This window comes from Colobus angolensis, unplaced genomic scaffold (assembly GCF_000951035.1).
Source record: "Colobus angolensis palliatus isolate OR3802 unplaced genomic scaffold, Cang.pa_1.0 Scaffold185, whole genome shotgun sequence".
In the NCBI taxonomy this organism is placed as follows: Eukaryota; Metazoa; Chordata; class Mammalia; order Primates; family Cercopithecidae; genus Colobus; species Colobus angolensis.
The window spans coordinates 1,887,339-1,904,076 of NW_012114988.1; the positions used below are offsets into that span (position 1 = coordinate 1,887,339).

Consider the following 16,738-nt stretch of genomic DNA (forward strand, 5'->3'; position numbering starts at 1 on the left):
TGACCAGCGTCTTGTCCCTGCTACATCCCTCTTTTCTCAGCCTTGCTTACTCCCCAGCTGCGGGGACAGGAGGAATTCCATGGCTGAAGGACAGGGACAGACAGAGTCAGGTCCTGATCCCCGGGGCCTCCAGCCCCAAGTGGGAAATCACAGTCCCTCCCAGGGGAATCACCGTCCTGAGGATTCCATGGCCTCTTCAGTCCTACACCTTCATCAGAGCCCTTTCTTTTCTTTTTTTTCAATTTGAGATGGAGTCTTACACTGTCGCCCAGGCTGGAGTGCAATGGTGTGATCTTGGCTCACTGCAGCCTCTGCCTCCCGGGTTCATGTGATTCTCCTGCCTCAGCCTCCCAAGTAGCTGGGATTACAGGCACCCGCCAACACACCTGGTTAATTTTTTTGTATTTTTAGTAGAGACAGAGTTTCACCATATTGGCCAGACTGGTCTCCAACTCCTGACCTCGTGATCCGCTCACCACGGCTCCCAAAGTGCTGGGATTACAGGCGTGAGCCACTGCACCCAGCCTAGAACTCAGGTTTTGAGCACCCTGCCGTGTGTTCTTCAGCCCAGTGCTGGGCACCCAGGGGGAGGGAGGAGAGTCCACGTCCCAGGACGGCCAATGCCCATCTGGTTGGGCCTTGTCACAGGGCAGCTAAGAAGCCAAACCAGCCAAGAAGCACCTCCCGGCCTCCTCTGGGGCTGGGCAGCGTGGGCTCCTCCGGCTCACGCATTTCTGCTGGAACCCATGGGTTCATGCTAAGACCACTTTCTTCCCTCGGGCAATGTGCTCTGCCAGAAGGGCCTGAGTCTGAACCATGTTCTGGGTCGTCATGGTCCAGAGCCTGTGAGTGAGCAATTCCTCCCGAATTCAGCGGCTGCCAAGGTCATTGCTGCCAGGTGAGCACTCAGGCCTAACTCCTGCAATCCTTCTTGTAGCCGGGGCAAGAGTGGCTGGCCTCCACAGTAGGCATGGCCTGATGACATGCTGTTCTTTCAGCACACAAAAAAACCTGCTGCAAAGTGTGGTGGCTCATGCCTTCAATGCCAGCACTTTGAGATGCCAAGGCAGGTGGATCACTTGAGTCCAGGAGTTCGAGACCAGCTTGGGCAACATGGCGAGATGCCATTGCTAACAAAAACACAAAAAATTAGCTAGGCATGGTGGCACACACCTGTAGTCCCAGCTGCTCAGGAGGCTGAGGTGGGAGAATCACCTGAGTCCAGGGAGTCGAGGCTGCAGTGAGCCGAGACTGTGCTACTGCACTCCAGCCTGGGTGATAGGAATGAGACTGTCTCAAATAAATAAATAAATAAAAAACAAAATAAACTGTTAGTCATGTCCAAAACCAACAGCAGCAGGTTCTCTGTGGGGCTGTGCAGTGTGCAGGCTCACCATGCAGGTCTGAGAGCTGAGTGTACTTTCTTTGCTTTTTTCTTGTTTCTGAAACAGAGTCTCGCTCAGTCGCCCAGGCTGGAGTGCAGTGGCGCAATCTCGGCTCACTGCAAGCTCCGCCTCCCAGGTTCACACCTTTCTGCTGCCTCAGCCTCCCCAGTAGCTGGGACTACAGGCGCCCACCACTGCATCCAGCTAATTTTTTTGCCTTTTTAGTAGAGATGGGGGTTTCACCGTGTTAGCCAGAATGGTCTTGATCTCCTGACCTCGTGATCCGCCCATCTCGGCCTCCCAAAGTGCTGGGATTACAGGCGCTCAAGCCACCGCGCCCCGCCACTTTCTTTGCTTTAATTTCCACCTCCCAGTAGGTCAGGTTTCTGGGCCTCAATCTTTTCGTGCGCAAAATGGGAAAAACAACTCGCAGGGCTGCTGGGAGGAAATGTGTGGAATTTATATTCCATGCATGCCTGGACTATAAACATATTCCATAAATATATAAAAACTCTATTAATTATATATACTTTGAATCTAAAGATTATTTGTAAAAATATTATATTCATGGAGATATTGAATTTTACCCTTGGTCTTTTCTCAGCCATAGCACCAGGCCCTAAGCTGAATTAGAACATTCCTCTCTAAGCTGGTCTGAATTTTTAGCTGGGTGCCAAGAAAAATGCCTTTCGTCCTGCCCCCACATCAGGCTCTAGGCATGAAGGCCTGTCCAGCCTTCCTGGCTACCAGCAGCTTATGTCTCAGCCTCTGGCTGGCCCAGGTGGTCAGAGCTATTTAAAAAGTTGGGCGGGAGCTCAAGTCACAGCACATCCAGCTTTGGACTTCACTGGTCTCTGCCTGTTTCTGGAACGCGAGGACAGGAGCACTGCATGCTGGGACTTTGCAGACTCTCCGCTCTTTCCCTCACCTAGGAGCTGGCTGGCACGGTCCGCCTGACTCTGAGGACTCTGCCCATCTGGGGCCGGGTCCCTTCTGTGACCTGCTAAGGCTAGCACACGGAGAAAGAAGGCAAAGCCAGAGGCTACCCCACTGATGTGGCTTACAGGGTTCTGAAATGCTCCTCGCCCTACAATGCTCTATCCGTAGGATTCCAAATCCACCTTAGCCTCTTCTAAAAACAGCTTTATTGGTTTTAGATAAAATACAATAAACCATACATATTTACTGTGTGCCATGTGACATGCTCTGACATATGTACACACCCGCAAAACCATCACCACAATCAAGACAGTGAAAATATCCATCACCCAGTTTCTGCCTACCTTCTGCAATAAGCCCACGTTCCTACAGGAGCTTTCTGTCCCTGTAGATTAGCACGCATTTTCTAGTCTCCTTAAATGGAACCATATCGTATATACATTTTTCCCCTGCACTCTGTCACTCAGTAGAATTGAGATCTCTTTATGTTGTTATATGTATCCACAAACTGGATACATATAACATATGTATATGCTTTGTTACTGAGTAGGATTCCATTGCACAATATTACCAGTGTGTTTATTTTTTTATCTGTTGATGAGCCTTTGGGTCGATTCCAGTTTTTGGCTATTACAAATAAGCTGCTAAAACCATGTATGTATAAGTCTTCATATGGATGTATATTTCCTAGGTGAGTAAACACTCAGGAGTGGAGCAGCTGGGTCTGATCTTACCCTATTTTAAAATCTTCATTTCCCCATGGTACTTACAATCCCCTAAAACAGCATAGGATTTACTTTTTGCTATATTGTTTGTTTGCTTTCTCCCTTCCCTCCCTGGCAGATGGTATTTTTGCAAAGTTGAACACAAATGTATCTCCCATGCCACATGCCTTTTATAGTGTGGGGTCTGGCCGGCCTGTCACCAACGGAAAGTGGCGGAAGTGATGCTAAGTGACTCCTGAGACTAGGTCATAAGAAGCCTGGCAGCTTGCACTTGGTTTCCTGGAGCCCTCTCTGTGGGAGCCCTGAGCTTCCATGAAGAAAGTCTGACTACTATGCTGAAGGCGCTGCAAATGCGCACGTGGTTGCCGGACCCAGCTGAGCCCAGCCATCCTGCCATGGCACCAGATATGTGAGTGAAGCCATCCTGGGTCGTCCAGAGGAATAGCATGGAAGGGCCCCCACTGATACCATAGAGAACCTAAGAATCACCTAGCTGAGCCCTGCAAAATCCCTGATTCACAAGATCATGAAATGTAAGAAAAATGGTGGTTGCTTTACGCCACTAAGATTTACAGGCAGTTTGTTATGCAGCAGTAGTGACTGGTGCACCCTTCTAGAATGTAACCTCCACAAGAAAGGATCTTTGCCAATTCTGCCCACAGATATACCCCGAGTGCCCAGAACAAAGCCTGGCAAACAACAGGACTTCAACAAGTATTTGTTGAATAATGAGTGGGATTCTAGTAATATTTTAGTAACATTAAAACGATGTCCACTTATGGAAAACCAGCAGTGGTGCAGCAGTGAAGGATCTGTGTCAGACACAGAGCTTCAAATCCAAATGCTGAGACTCACATGCTGTATGATCTTGGAGCCTCAGTTTCCCCAACTGTAAAGGCAGGGTGACCCCATCTATGTCGTGGGGTGTTCTGGGGATAATGTGAAGAGAAGGCTTATGGCATGCTCAGGATAGGGCCGGCTCTGGGAGGTGCTTGATACGTTTTGCTAAATCTGAGTGAAACCGCAGTCCCTGTTCCCCACACCCCCTCTCCTGTGTTGGATTCAGGACCCCAAAGCCCTGCTACCTCTTTTGCTGACTGACCATGAGCAGGGGCTGCTCTACAAAAAGAGCTCACGGCTGGGCCCAGTGGCTCCCGTCTGTAATCCCAGCACTTTGGGAGGCCACAGGGGATGAATCACTTGAGGTCAGGAGTTTGAGACCAGTCTGGCCAACATGGTAAAACTCTGTCTCTACTAAAAATACAAAAATTAGCCAGGTGTGGTGGCAGGTGCCTGTAATCCCAGCTACTCGGGAGGCTGAGGCAGGAGAATCGCGGGAACTTGGGAGGCAGAGGTTGCAGTGAGCTGAGATTGTGCCACTGCACTCCAGCCTGGGCAACAAGAGTGGGACTCCATCTCAAAAAAAAAAAAGTTCCCTGTCTGAGGTCAGGAGCACATTCCCCTGGGAACCAAGCAGGGATGAGGTGGATCAGGGTCAAGGCCTGTGTCAGACTTGACCCTGTGTCCACAGCCACCTTGGACCTGTGCTCAACTGAGCCAAGCTCAGACGCCGCAGAGCAAGAGTGCCCTGCACTGCCTCTGAGGCCGCCTCTGAAGATGACCCTCCCCTGCTCACACCAAAGTTCTTCTCCTGGGATGGAGGCCAGCATGGCTTTCATTTTCTTGCCACATTTTCAAGGTCTTGTCCTGACTCTGTCATGGCCAGGTAGGCACAAAGACCTGCACAGTGATGGAGGCCATGCTCCAAGCAAAACTTAATGGGGTCTTGGGCAAGGTCTTCTGAAAGGCATTTGGAGAGCCTGGCTTGACGAACACCAAGTCCTCTCCTCACTCTGCGGAATCCATCTCTGACCTTTCCTGGGAAGGGGCAGGGGAGGGGTGGATTAATTAAAAGCTAAGGATCAGAGTGTGCAGCCTCTGCTCCTACCGTAAAGACAGCCTCTGCTGAAGCCGAGACCACTGGCATTTCCAGGGGCTGGAGTGTGCTCAATGCACTGCAGGGGGAAGGAGGATGAGACTGGGAGGAGGCAAGAAGCAAAACTTCTGTCTGGTGTGGCCAAGACAGCAAACTTGCAGCCTTTCTTCCCTGGGACCATTTCCAGAGCAAAGGCCGAAAATGCATTAAAATTCCTGGTACCGAATGGCGTGAACCTGGGAGGTGGAGCTTGCAGTGAGCCAAGACCGAGCCACTGCATTCCAGCCTGGGCAAGAGTGAGACTCCATCTAAAAAAAAAAAAAAACCAAAACACTCCTGGTGTCTCTAGGGAAGGGGGGGCCTCTGAAAGACATCTTCAGTTTGGAAAACAGACTCACTAGGGATCAAGCTTTGGCTCCAAAACCTACTAACTAGAAGGCCGTAGAAGAATTTCTTTTCTTTTCTTTTTGAGACAGAGTCTTGCTTTGTCGCCTAGGCTGGAGTGCTGTGGCACAATCTTGGCCCACCACAACCTCTGCCTCCCGGATTCAAGCAATTCTCCTGCCTCAGCCTCCTGAGTAGCTGGGATTACAGGCACGTGCCACCACGCTTGGCTAATTTTTGTATTTTTAGTAGAGACAGGGTTTTACCACATTGGTCAGGGTGGTCTCAAACTCCTGACCTCATGATCCGCCTGCCTTGGCCTCTCAAAGTGCTGGGATTATAGGCGTGAGTCACCACATCCTGCCGGAAGAATTTCTTAACCTCTCTCATCCTCATTTTATAGATGGGGAAACTGAGGGTAACAAACACTACCCATCAAACAAGGGCTGTTGGGAGGATTGATGACTCACACAGGCAAACGAATGAAGAGAGTGCCTGGCAAATTCCGAGGGCTAAATACATGCTAGCCGAAATGATTATCACCCCAAAGCGATGCAGTATGTGTTCACACCTCAGTCTTCCCAACTACAAAATGGGCTTAACCTCCCCTCCCCAGAACACGGAAGAGTTGAGCTCTGGTAAATGTTTCCAAAACAAGCATCAGATGGGCGTGGGTGAGTGCTAGAGGGTGTCTGTGCATTTGCAAACAGACCAGCCTTTCCGTTGTTCTCAGGATAAATGGGAGATGTCCATAATTAGAACCTTAAGACATCACGGAATCTACTAAGAAGCTGATCCAAGTGTTGAAGCAGACGCCGGAAAGGGCACATGTTAAGGAGGCTGTGTGGCGGACAGGGACGCCTGTGGGAAGGCGCTGTCCTGGCTGCCTGCCCAACTCCCAGAGGGTCATGGAGTTAGTGCTAAAAACCCCACATGAGGACCAGGACACCAGTTCCTCGGGTGCAAAAAAGTCTACTGCATAAAAAGCAAAGGGGACAAAGTTTGTTGCAATATGTAGACTGTCAGTCACCAGAAACCCAGACTCTAGGGCGGGTTCTGGAAATGATTCTACTTAAAAGGATCTCTGTGTTGGACTGTGAGTCACGGGGCTGCCGAGGAGCCTGGCCTTGCAGAGTCCCGCCCACGTGATACAGGGCTTGGTCAGGTGGCTTGCTTTGGCCAATGAGATATCAGCAAGCATGACAAGCGATGGCTTTAAGGCACTTGTGCAAGGATCTTAACGGGGAAACTGGGTATACAGCAATGCTTTGTACTATCTTTGCAACTTTTCTGTAAACCTCAAACTACTCTCAAATTAAATGATGATGATGATTAATTATTTTTAAAAAGTACTTGTGGGCTGGGCGCGGTGGCTCATGCCTATAATCCCAGCACTTTGGGAGGCCAAGGCGGGTGGATCACTTGAAGTCAGGAGTTCAAGACCAGCCTGGCCAACATGGTGAAACCCTGTCTCTACTAAAAATGCAAAAATCAGCTGGGCGTGGTGGCGGGCGACTGTCATTCCAGCTACTCAGGAGGCTGAGGCAGGAGAATCGCTTGAACCCAGGAGGTAGAGGTTGCAGTGAGCCAAGATCATGTCACTGCACTCCAGCCTAGGTGATAGAGTGAGACTCTGTCCCCCCACGAAAAATAAAATAAAATAGAAAGTACTTGTGCATTAGGGCATGGGTTTTTTTAAGGAATCCAGCTGCCCTCTGAAGCAGCCAGGGTTAGGGTGCTGAAAGCAAGTCCAGTGACAGCTATAACAGAACAACAGAGCCTGGGCACTTCTTCCACCTGACCATCAATTATTATCAACCGGATCAAAATGTGGAGTCTAAGTAGCCTTTAAGGGGAATCTCTTAGCAATATTTAAAAGCAGCCGGTAGTATGTTAGGAAGACATTCTGTCTGTAGAGTTAAACTTTTTGGAAGCTTCCACTGAGTTCCGAGATTTACCAGTGAAGAGTCTTCTACGTCAGGGCTGTGGGACCGAGGGGCTGGCTCAGGGTGGGCCCCATGCAGCAGCCCCGAAAGCCACCAGGCTAAAGAAACAGCAGTAGCTTCAAGCAGATGAATCACCGAAGAGGAACATACACATTCAATCCCGCGTGATAAACTGCACAGAAGATGAACACGTCTTTGATGGAAGGAATGAGACTAAGAATGGAGTGCGGATGTGGGAAGGGACACAGGAAACATCAAGGAGCTTTTCAAACCCACACAGAGCTGTGGTGACAAGGATGTGTGTCTAAGAAAGCAAGTGGGCATGGCCGCCCCAGCACGGATGACACATCGTTCTATTCAACAGCCTCTCAGGCCACCTACTACCCCACTGTCTGCAGGCCTGGTGACATGTGCAAAGGCAGCCAGGACATGGCTGCACCTGCTGGGAACTTTAGTCCCCCAGCCCCACCGACCCTGCTGGGCTTAAGACAGTCTTTGCAGCCTAGAACTCCTTGAAGCAGGAACGCCTATGGGATAGACTCTCCTCTATGGGCCTGGTTGGCCACTTGGAAAAACAGGATTCAAGTAACATACACTGAGTGGGTCGTAGGTTTCAGGCATGTCTCTAGACTCTTGAGCAGGTCCTGGAATGCTCTGAACCACAGGCATTGGCATAGGCTCTGGTGTAGGGAAGTTTTCAGGGAACATTTGGTGAATGAGCAAATCAAATAATAAAGTTGTGTTTCTTCCAGGAGCTCAGTGTAAGGCAGGTGACTCACTCTGTGGCAGGGAAAAGGTTCCCACAGACCTTAGTCTTTCCAGTAAGGAGAGGAAATTCTGTATCCTTTCTTCTCCTCCACACTCAGTCAGTGTCAGCCAACTCCACCTGCCCTGTGCTGGCTGCTGTGTGCCCTGCAGGGGTCTCTAAAGGAAACAGATGACCCTCACATGTCCTAAGCCCTGAGACAGGGCAGTGTCTAGGGCTGCCAAGTCCAGGGAAAGAGAGGGCCTGGTTCGTTTCCTATTCTTGTTGTAACAAAGTGACACAATGCAGTGGCTTCACATGGGGTCCCCAAGCCCCATGCCATGGACTGGTACTGGTCCCTGGCCTCTTAGGAAGCAGGCTGCACAGCAGGAGGTGAGGAGCGAGTGAGTGAAGTTTCATCTGTATTTACAGCTGCTCCCCAGCGCTCACATTACTGCCTGAGCTCCACCTCCTGTCTGATCAGCAGCGATGGCATTAGATTCTCATAGGAGCGTGAACCCTCTTGTGAACTCTGCATGTGAGGGATCTAGGTTGTGAGCTCCTTATGAGAATCGAATGCCTGATGATCTGTCACTGTCTCCCATCACCCCTAGATGGGACCACCTAGTTGCAGGAAAACAAGCTCAGGGCTCCCACTGATTCTACATTAGGGTGAATTGTATAATTATTTCATTATATATTACAATGTAATAATAATAGAAATAAAGTGCACAAGAAATGTAATGCATGTAATGCACTGGAATCATCCCCAAACCATCCCCCAACTCTGGGAACCTGGTCTGTGGAAAAATTGTCTTCCATGAAACTGATCCCTGGTGCCCAAGAGGTTGGGGACTGCTAGCCTAACATAACACAAATTAATTAATACAAATGAATTTTCTTATAGTAGTTCTGGAGGTCACAGGTCTAAAATGGGTGTCACTGGGCTAAAACCCTGGTGTTGGCAGGGCTGCCTTTCTTCTGGAGGCTCTAGGACAAGTCTGTTTCCTTGCCTTTCCCAGCTTCTAGAGGTCACCTGCACTCCTTGGCTTGCAGCCCCTTCCTACCTCTTAAAAGCCAGCAACAATGTGTCAAGGCCCCACATTGAATCCCTCTGGGCCTCTGCTCCTTGGGTCACATCTCCTCTGATTCTCTCTTCTGCCTCCCTGTCTACTTTCAAGGACTCTTGTGATCCACTGGGCCCACCAGAGACTCATCCCAGGGACATCTGATTGGCAACCTTCGTTACCCTTTGCCGTGGGACCTAACTCATTCACAAGTCCCAGGAATTAGGCTGGGAACATCTTTGGGAGAGGGGGACATCATTATTCTGCCAACGACAGGCCCTGAGCCCATTGGGCAGGGAAGCTGGTCCAGAAAGCTGCCTAGAGGATGCGGAGCCTGAACCTGGACAGGGCAGAAGAGTGATAATCTGGAGGCTGGGGGAGAATAAAATACAAATGCAGAGACCTTGAGGGGACAGAAGGGAGGTGATACCATCGGCACATCTAGGAGCCACACAAACGTAACCACACCACCATGCACCAGAAGGACAGCGACCAGGCTGCAAAGAGAGGGAGAGGGAAGGAAATGAAAATGGGGACATCCTAAAACACCACACTTCACATAGTGACTCCTGCTGAAAAGCTCCAAGGTCCCTGAGCTTCTGGTGTGACCGTCGAGTTCACCGTGACCATCGCCCACCATCTGCCTGAAGCAAAGCCTCAACATCAGGTGTCCCTTCCCACCTCCATGTACAGACTAGTCTTCTAGCCTTTGTTCAAGTCATTTTCCCCCAGTAATATATATGCGGGAGCCGGGTGCAGTGGCTCATGCCTGCAATCCCAGCACTTTGGGAGGCTGAGTCAGATGATCATCTGAGGTCAGGGGTTTGAGACCAGCCTGGCCAACACGGTGAAACCCAGTCTCTACTAAAAATACAAAATTAGCTGGGTGTGGTGGCACACGCCTGTAGCCCCAGCTACTTGGGGGGCTGAGACAGGAGAATTGTTTGAATCCAGGAGATGAAGGTTGCAGTGAGCCGAGATGGCACCACTATTCTCCAGCCTGGGTGAGACACAGCAAGACTCCGTCTCAAAAAAAAAAAAAAAAAGGGTAAAATACCCATTTCAAAGTGCAAATTAGACCAGAGGATTTTAATGTAGCAGAGTACAAAGGATTAGGTTTCAGATACGCACTGCAACGAACCTTCAAGAAACTACCACTGAGTTTTAGCATGGTATCAAAGAACACTCACAATTATCTAACAAGGCAATTAATATGATCCTTTCTTTTCCAACTATTAATACAAAACTGTGTACGCCAGATTTTCAACCAAAACAACAATCCCACTAGACAGACGGAGCAGAGATGAGAATTCAGCACTCTGCTATGAAGCCAGACACCAGCGAGTTTTACAAAAATGTTTAAAAAACAGTGCTGCTCTTCTCATTCAAATCTGTTCGGGAAAGTACAGCTACTTCTCATGAAAAGATAACTGTATTGGTGGGGCAAGGTATCTCACGCCTGTAATCCCAGCACTTTGGGAGGCCAAGACAGACAGATTGCTTAAGGTCAAGAGTTTTAGACCAACCTGGGCAACACGGTGAAATCCTGTCTCTGCTAAAAACACAAAAATTAGCCGGGCGTGGTGGCAGGTGCCTGTAGTCCCAGCTACTTGGGAGGCTGAGGCACGAGAATCACTTAAACCCAGAAGGCAGATGTTGCAGTGAGCCAAGATCATGCCCCTGCACTCCAGCCTGGGTGACAGAGTGAGACTATCTCAAAAAAAAAAAAGAAAAGAAAAGAAAAGAAAAAGATACTGTACTTATATTAACATATAATGAATTTATTATGATGATTTTAAAATAAATTACTGAAGATTTACATCCTTTTTCTAGTTTTAATTTTGAAAACATTAATACTGTCTGAAAACATTACTTTTGTTCATTAAAAATGAACAAAAGCTCTTTGGGGGTCATCAATTCTGTAAAGGTGTAAAGTGGTCCTCAGACCAAAAAGCTTAAGAAATGCGTCTTACGAAAATAAACAGATTTCCACACACGGATCTTTATGACAGTGTTCTGTAATGGCAAAAACACAAACAAAAAGACAGATAGAGAAAAAAAGTAGAAACAACTTAAATGTCTAATAATAGGGAAACGGCTAAATAAATTATGGTATCTCCATTTGGTAGAACATTATGTAGTCATTAAAAATTATGTTTTCAAAGAGTATTTATTGTTGTGGGAACACGCTCAAAACACTTGACATGCTGTTAAGACATCTGAAAAGGAATGAAGCAAATTTTCACTATTATTGTTTCTGTGCTGCCTTGATACGCGGGGAAATCATGAAATTGAGGAGGCCTGAGGAAATCAACAGACACCCCAAAGGGGTCCCCCAGGCTACACGCTTACCACATGTGCCAGGCAGGGCTCATCCAGTATATACATAAGATGACATCATTGATGAGGTGGGCTTGGTGGCTCATGCCTGTAATCTCAGCACTTTGGAAAGCCGACCCGGGCAGATCGCTTGAGCCCAGGAGTCTGAGACCAAACTGAGCAACATGGCAAGACTCTATCTCTACAAAAAAATACAAAAATTAGCCAGGCATGGTGGTATGTGCCTGTAGTTCCAGCTACTCTGGAGGCTCATTTGAGCCCGGGAGGCAGAGGTTGCAGTGAGCTAAGATTTGCTCCAGAGCACTCCAAGCCTGGATGACAGAGTGAGACCCTGTCTCAAAAAAAAAAAAAAAATATATATATATATATATCTTAAACAATCATTCAGGTTTCTGCCTTTAAGCTCATGATGAGACCAAAATTCAAAACCAAACTTTCCCACACTCATTTCCAAAGAAACAAAGGAATCTTCTAAGCCCCCGTTCTTCCCAAACACGATTCTTTTCATTGCTTTTGTGTTGTAACCGCAGACTGATGTTTTGGGTGCCTGCTTGAGTTCCTATTCCTCTCACATGCTAGAAATTTCAGGTCTCATTCAAACACAAGATGGTGGGGGAGTTAGTTGGAGAGGGAATCTGCCAGGGGTAAGTCTTTGGGGGCTTTGCTTTTTCCCACGTTAGGGACACTGGATGTTAACAAGTGTCGCCCAACATCTGCTGCTTGCTCGGCTTGCGCGTTTATTCCCCCTCTCCTCATTATAGGCATATAAATCCCTTTCCATGCCCTGGACTCCTTCTCCCACATCTGTCTGCAATTTACTCACCATGTGCTGTGGCTGGTGAAGCAGCTTATTTATGACTTTGTAGAATTCCAGGCAGGATGCTCGTGGCGGCTGAAGGTGCCCATCTCGCTGCCTTTCAGGAATGCTGCTACCTTGAGCTTGGATGGGCTCGGGGGGTTCTCAGGTCTGGACCACCCCTCATGAGAATCAGACAAACAACATCTCCAAGCAGATCTCAGTATTGGCACCAGTGGTACTACACACCAGGCCATGCACTTTCTACCTCAATCTTCACAACAACCCTATGAAGTAGCTACTGTTTATCAGTCCCAATTATAAGAAACACAGGCATTGTTCCTATTACTCTCGGCAAAGGAATAATGGGACAGGGAGGTTAAAGAATGCATCCAAGCTCTAGAACCAGAAATACCACTTGACCCAGCCATCCCATTACTGGATATATACCCAAAGGATTATAAATCATTCTACTATAAAGACACATGTACACGTATGTTTATTGCAGCACTATTTACAATAGCACAGACTTGGAACCAGCCCAAATGCCCATCAGTGACAGACTAGATAAAGAAAATGTGGTGCATAATACTTCATGGAATACTATGCAACCATAAAAAAAGAATGAATTCATGTCTTTTGCAGGGACATGGATGAAGCTGGAAATCACCATTCTCAGCAAACTATCACAGGAACAGAAAACCAAACACTGCATGTTCTCACTCGTAAGTGGGAGTTGAACAATGAGAACACATGGACACAGGGAGGGGAACATCACACACTGGGGCCTGTTGAGTGGTGGGTGCAAGGGGAGGGATTGCATTAGGACAAATACCTAATGCATGCAGGGCTTAAAACCTAGATGACGAGTTGATAGGTGCAGCAAACCACCATGGCACATGTACACTTATGCAACAAACCTGCACGTTCTGCACATTTATCCCAGAACTTAAAGTAAAATAAACAAGTAAAAACAAAAGACTGCATTCAAGCTCACGTAGCTAATAAGTGGTAGAGGTGGGATTCAAGCCCAGATCTGACTTGAGTCTGCTGTCACCACCACTGAAGTGAGAATGGCTTCTGTCTCTCGCATCCGGGCCAACTTCCTTCCCCGTAACCACACCCAGAGGGAAGACGAGGCGTGTCTGTGCAGCGGGAAGAAGGCTCTGCTTCTGCCGCTAATTGGCTCTGTCACCTTGGTCAAGTTATTTACTTTCCCTGAACCTCATTCAGGCGTCTCCACCTGAGAAACGGGGTTTCCAGCTCCTGGCAGGATTGAGGTGAATGGTAGGTCACGTGCTTAGAACGGTGTTGGCACCCAGTAGGTGCTCAATAAAGCTTCCTTCTCATGAATACTGACAAGTCCTTGTTGCTTATATTAATATTCCTACAAAGGGTAGATCTCTGCATCCCTGGGCAAGGCTAAAGATCTTTGGTGGTGGATAAGAAATCTTACAGCACAGACTTAGGAAAGATTGCCTGTACAGCTCTGTGCCTTGTGGGCTAAAGAGAGAAGGATGTACATTATCATAACGGCGGGAACTATCTATCACCTTTCCAGGCATTTCCTTTCATTCTCACAACGTCCTGCAAAGCCACCGTTAATGTCCCATCACTCAGATCAGGAAACTGAGGTTTGGAAAGGCTAGGTTGTACATCCCAGTAGCTGGGGATGGTGGTGTAAGTGAGCCTTTGCTTAACCCCCAGCCCATCCCTCTAGGCCCAGGAACCGCTAAGTGAGGTTTTTCTCTTCCTCGCAGGTCCAGAAGACCATATAGGGGTGAAAATCCTGTCGCTGGTCAAAGACGTGGAGGTCAGCGTCTCTGTCCCTGGGACACAGAGTGGGAAAGGTGACTGAGCAGCATCTGGCTGCTTCCTGAGCCACTCTGTACTCTCCACTACGTGATAAAGCTTCACAAGACCAAACGACAACAGCTTGTACAGCCTGGGCCCAGCATCACTTGCTTGTGGGAGATTCTCGAGACTTGGGTCTCCATCCTGATGAAGGAGAATGGATATTATAGGATCCTGGGAAACTGGGCATGGAGGATGGCTCACACAGATCTGCCTAGATTGCCGGGTGGCTGCATAGAGGTAAAGTGTGCCTGCTTGGCAAAATGACTTCCCAGGCATGCCATGTCAGCTGGGCCACAATGCTCCCCAAAGTCCACTGCAGCTTCAAAAGACCACCCAAAACGCTGCCGCCATGGCCCCACCAGAAACAAGACCCCAGAAGAAGAGGGTCATCTACCTGCCTTGGAGAGCAACATGTACTGCTGAAAAGAACATTTGTCAAGAGTGCTGTGACACTCTGGATACCAGCTCACCCTCAACTGAGGACTTCCCAGGCTTTCCGGGGGATGGTCAGCTGGGTACTGGACAGATAGCCTTCTTGGCCTGCTGCCCACATCACACCTTTTGTCGGGGAACTGGCTCTGACTGAGCCAATTAACTGTCCAGCAAAATCCATTCTCCCTTTTACCCTGTTAGAGTCCTAGCTGGGACAAGGCCACGCAGCTAGAAACTCCATTTCCCAGAACCCTCTGCATCTAAGAATGGTCACACGACCAAGCTCTTACAAAGGCAAATCTCTGGGCCTCGATTCTGGCTCTTTCCCTGGGGTCTCTCATGGACCGAGGGGAAAACATACACCCAACCAGACTCAAATGCTCACTGGGGGGTGGTTAAGGAAGAAACAGATTCTTTAAGCCTCTGTGTTTTGGGGTCTCTTTGTTATAGCAGCATGGTATTAACCTAATTAATAAACCCGCTTTAGCTTCAGAAACAACATTTTTAAAGAGGATTCATTGTTCTAGTGAATGATAAGTGGAAAGCAGGTTGCAAAGCTTTGTCTTTTCTAGAAGAAGCAAAAACACTGAGGGGGCTTAAGAGAATCAGTGCAGACCCCTAAGGCTATGTTTTCCCCAGATGTTTCATGCCTGAGTTCTCCAAGCACTGTGGAGTCCACTGACAGGTTACATGATGGCTTCCAACCTTTCTCAAATCACCAGCTGAGACCCTTCCTCCAGCCCCACAGAATGTGGGCAGGTGCCTCCCTGGAGAGAGGGATGTGGGTCCCTCCAGGGAAACCAGGCTGAGCATGTGGACACTGGTTTCCTCATCTCCTAAATTAATTTCTGGCTGAAGACACACCAGCCACATGGTAGTTACGGGTCTGTGGTCCTTGTCTTCAAGAGACCCCCGGACACTACACCATGTCATCTTCCAACTCCTTCCTCTGGGCCCAGGAGAGCCCATCACGTTGAGCAAGAGGGACACATGGGACACAGACATGTCCTCCAGCAGAGAAACCAGTGTAGCCACACTGTGCTCTGAGTGGAGGCACCGAAGCACCCCAAGGGTGCCAGGTAAGAGAGACTCGGCTGCTGGGCCAGCATCCTGGTCCAGCCAAGATGCCCACCCACTAATCGCACCCCAGAGGGAGGCACCTCACATCCAGCCATATGGGCAATGTGTGATGGTCACACTGGAGGAAGGAATGGCATCTGCACCCACCCCACAAGATGCAGAATTCCACTTGAAGAAGGGACAGGGCAGCCGTGGCTGGAGGTGGGTGCTGGGAGACCCCTATGTCCATCTGCATCACTTCCCCTGCATGGGGAGGACCCCAGATCCCTGGGGCCTGCGCCCCCAGCAAAGGAACTGCCACTGACTCATCACTTACCCTGCAAGGCTTCTTTGGCTCTGGCTAGCTCCTGCTCCTTCTGGGCCAGCTGGACCCTGAGCTCGGTGGCCGAGAGGACCTCGGAGGACTTGCCGCCCTGCGACTCCTCCAGGTCCTTCGCCAACATCTCCTTCATCTGCCGGAGAAGGTGAACTTCCTCCTGGAGCCGCGACACTTCTTCCCGCAGGAGCACTAGGGGAGAAGGGCACAGCGTTAGAGGACAGGAACGTCGGCTGCTGCTCACTCGCGTTTTCTGGGGATGGTTTGAGGTTGCTTTGGCTTTTCTGTTTGCTCTGCATTCAGGGCCTTTCCTACATATGTGAAGGGAGGAGAACCCTTCGAAACCACCGCCTTATTCCAAAGAGCCCCAGCGCCAATTTTAGGCCCCACCCACAGTCTGCAGAGCACACCTAGTGAGACCCCCACCCACCACGACGACTCCCGAGGAATCCACTGCCGCTGTCCTGCACTCAGAATGTCCACTCCAGTGGCCGACGGTCTTAGGAGTGAGCATCATAACCATGAGCCAACAGCATGCTGAGTTGAGTTTCATATGCATTATCTCATTTAAGCCACCAAAACCTTCAGATGCAGGGACCATCATAATCCCATTTTACAAATTAGGACCTCGAGGCCCAGAGAGATTAAGTAACTCCAGGTGGTCATAAAGTTAGTGCGTAGCAGAGCTGGGATTTGAACCAAGGCCTGGCTGACTCCACAGCCCGGACTCCCAGTCTCATGCTTGGGAAACAGCCATAGAAAGGCATATTCAACACATTTTGCAAAACAC

General features: G+C 49.0%; 1 protein-coding gene across 4 annotated transcripts in view; it reads right to left on the reverse strand.

Annotated features, from left to right (window-relative positions):
* KAZN (kazrin, periplakin interacting protein) overlaps nt 1-16,738 on the reverse strand; it is a 538,050-nt gene that overhangs the window by 142,399 nt on the left and 378,913 nt on the right. For all 4 annotated transcript variants that reach the window (XM_011939915.1, XM_011939916.1, XM_011939917.1 and 1 more), the window contains one exon: nt 15,949-16,140. In XM_011939915.1, the coding sequence (XP_011795305.1) occupies nt 15,949-16,140 (192 nt within the window). The remainder of the gene's footprint in view (nt 1-15,948; nt 16,141-16,738) is intronic.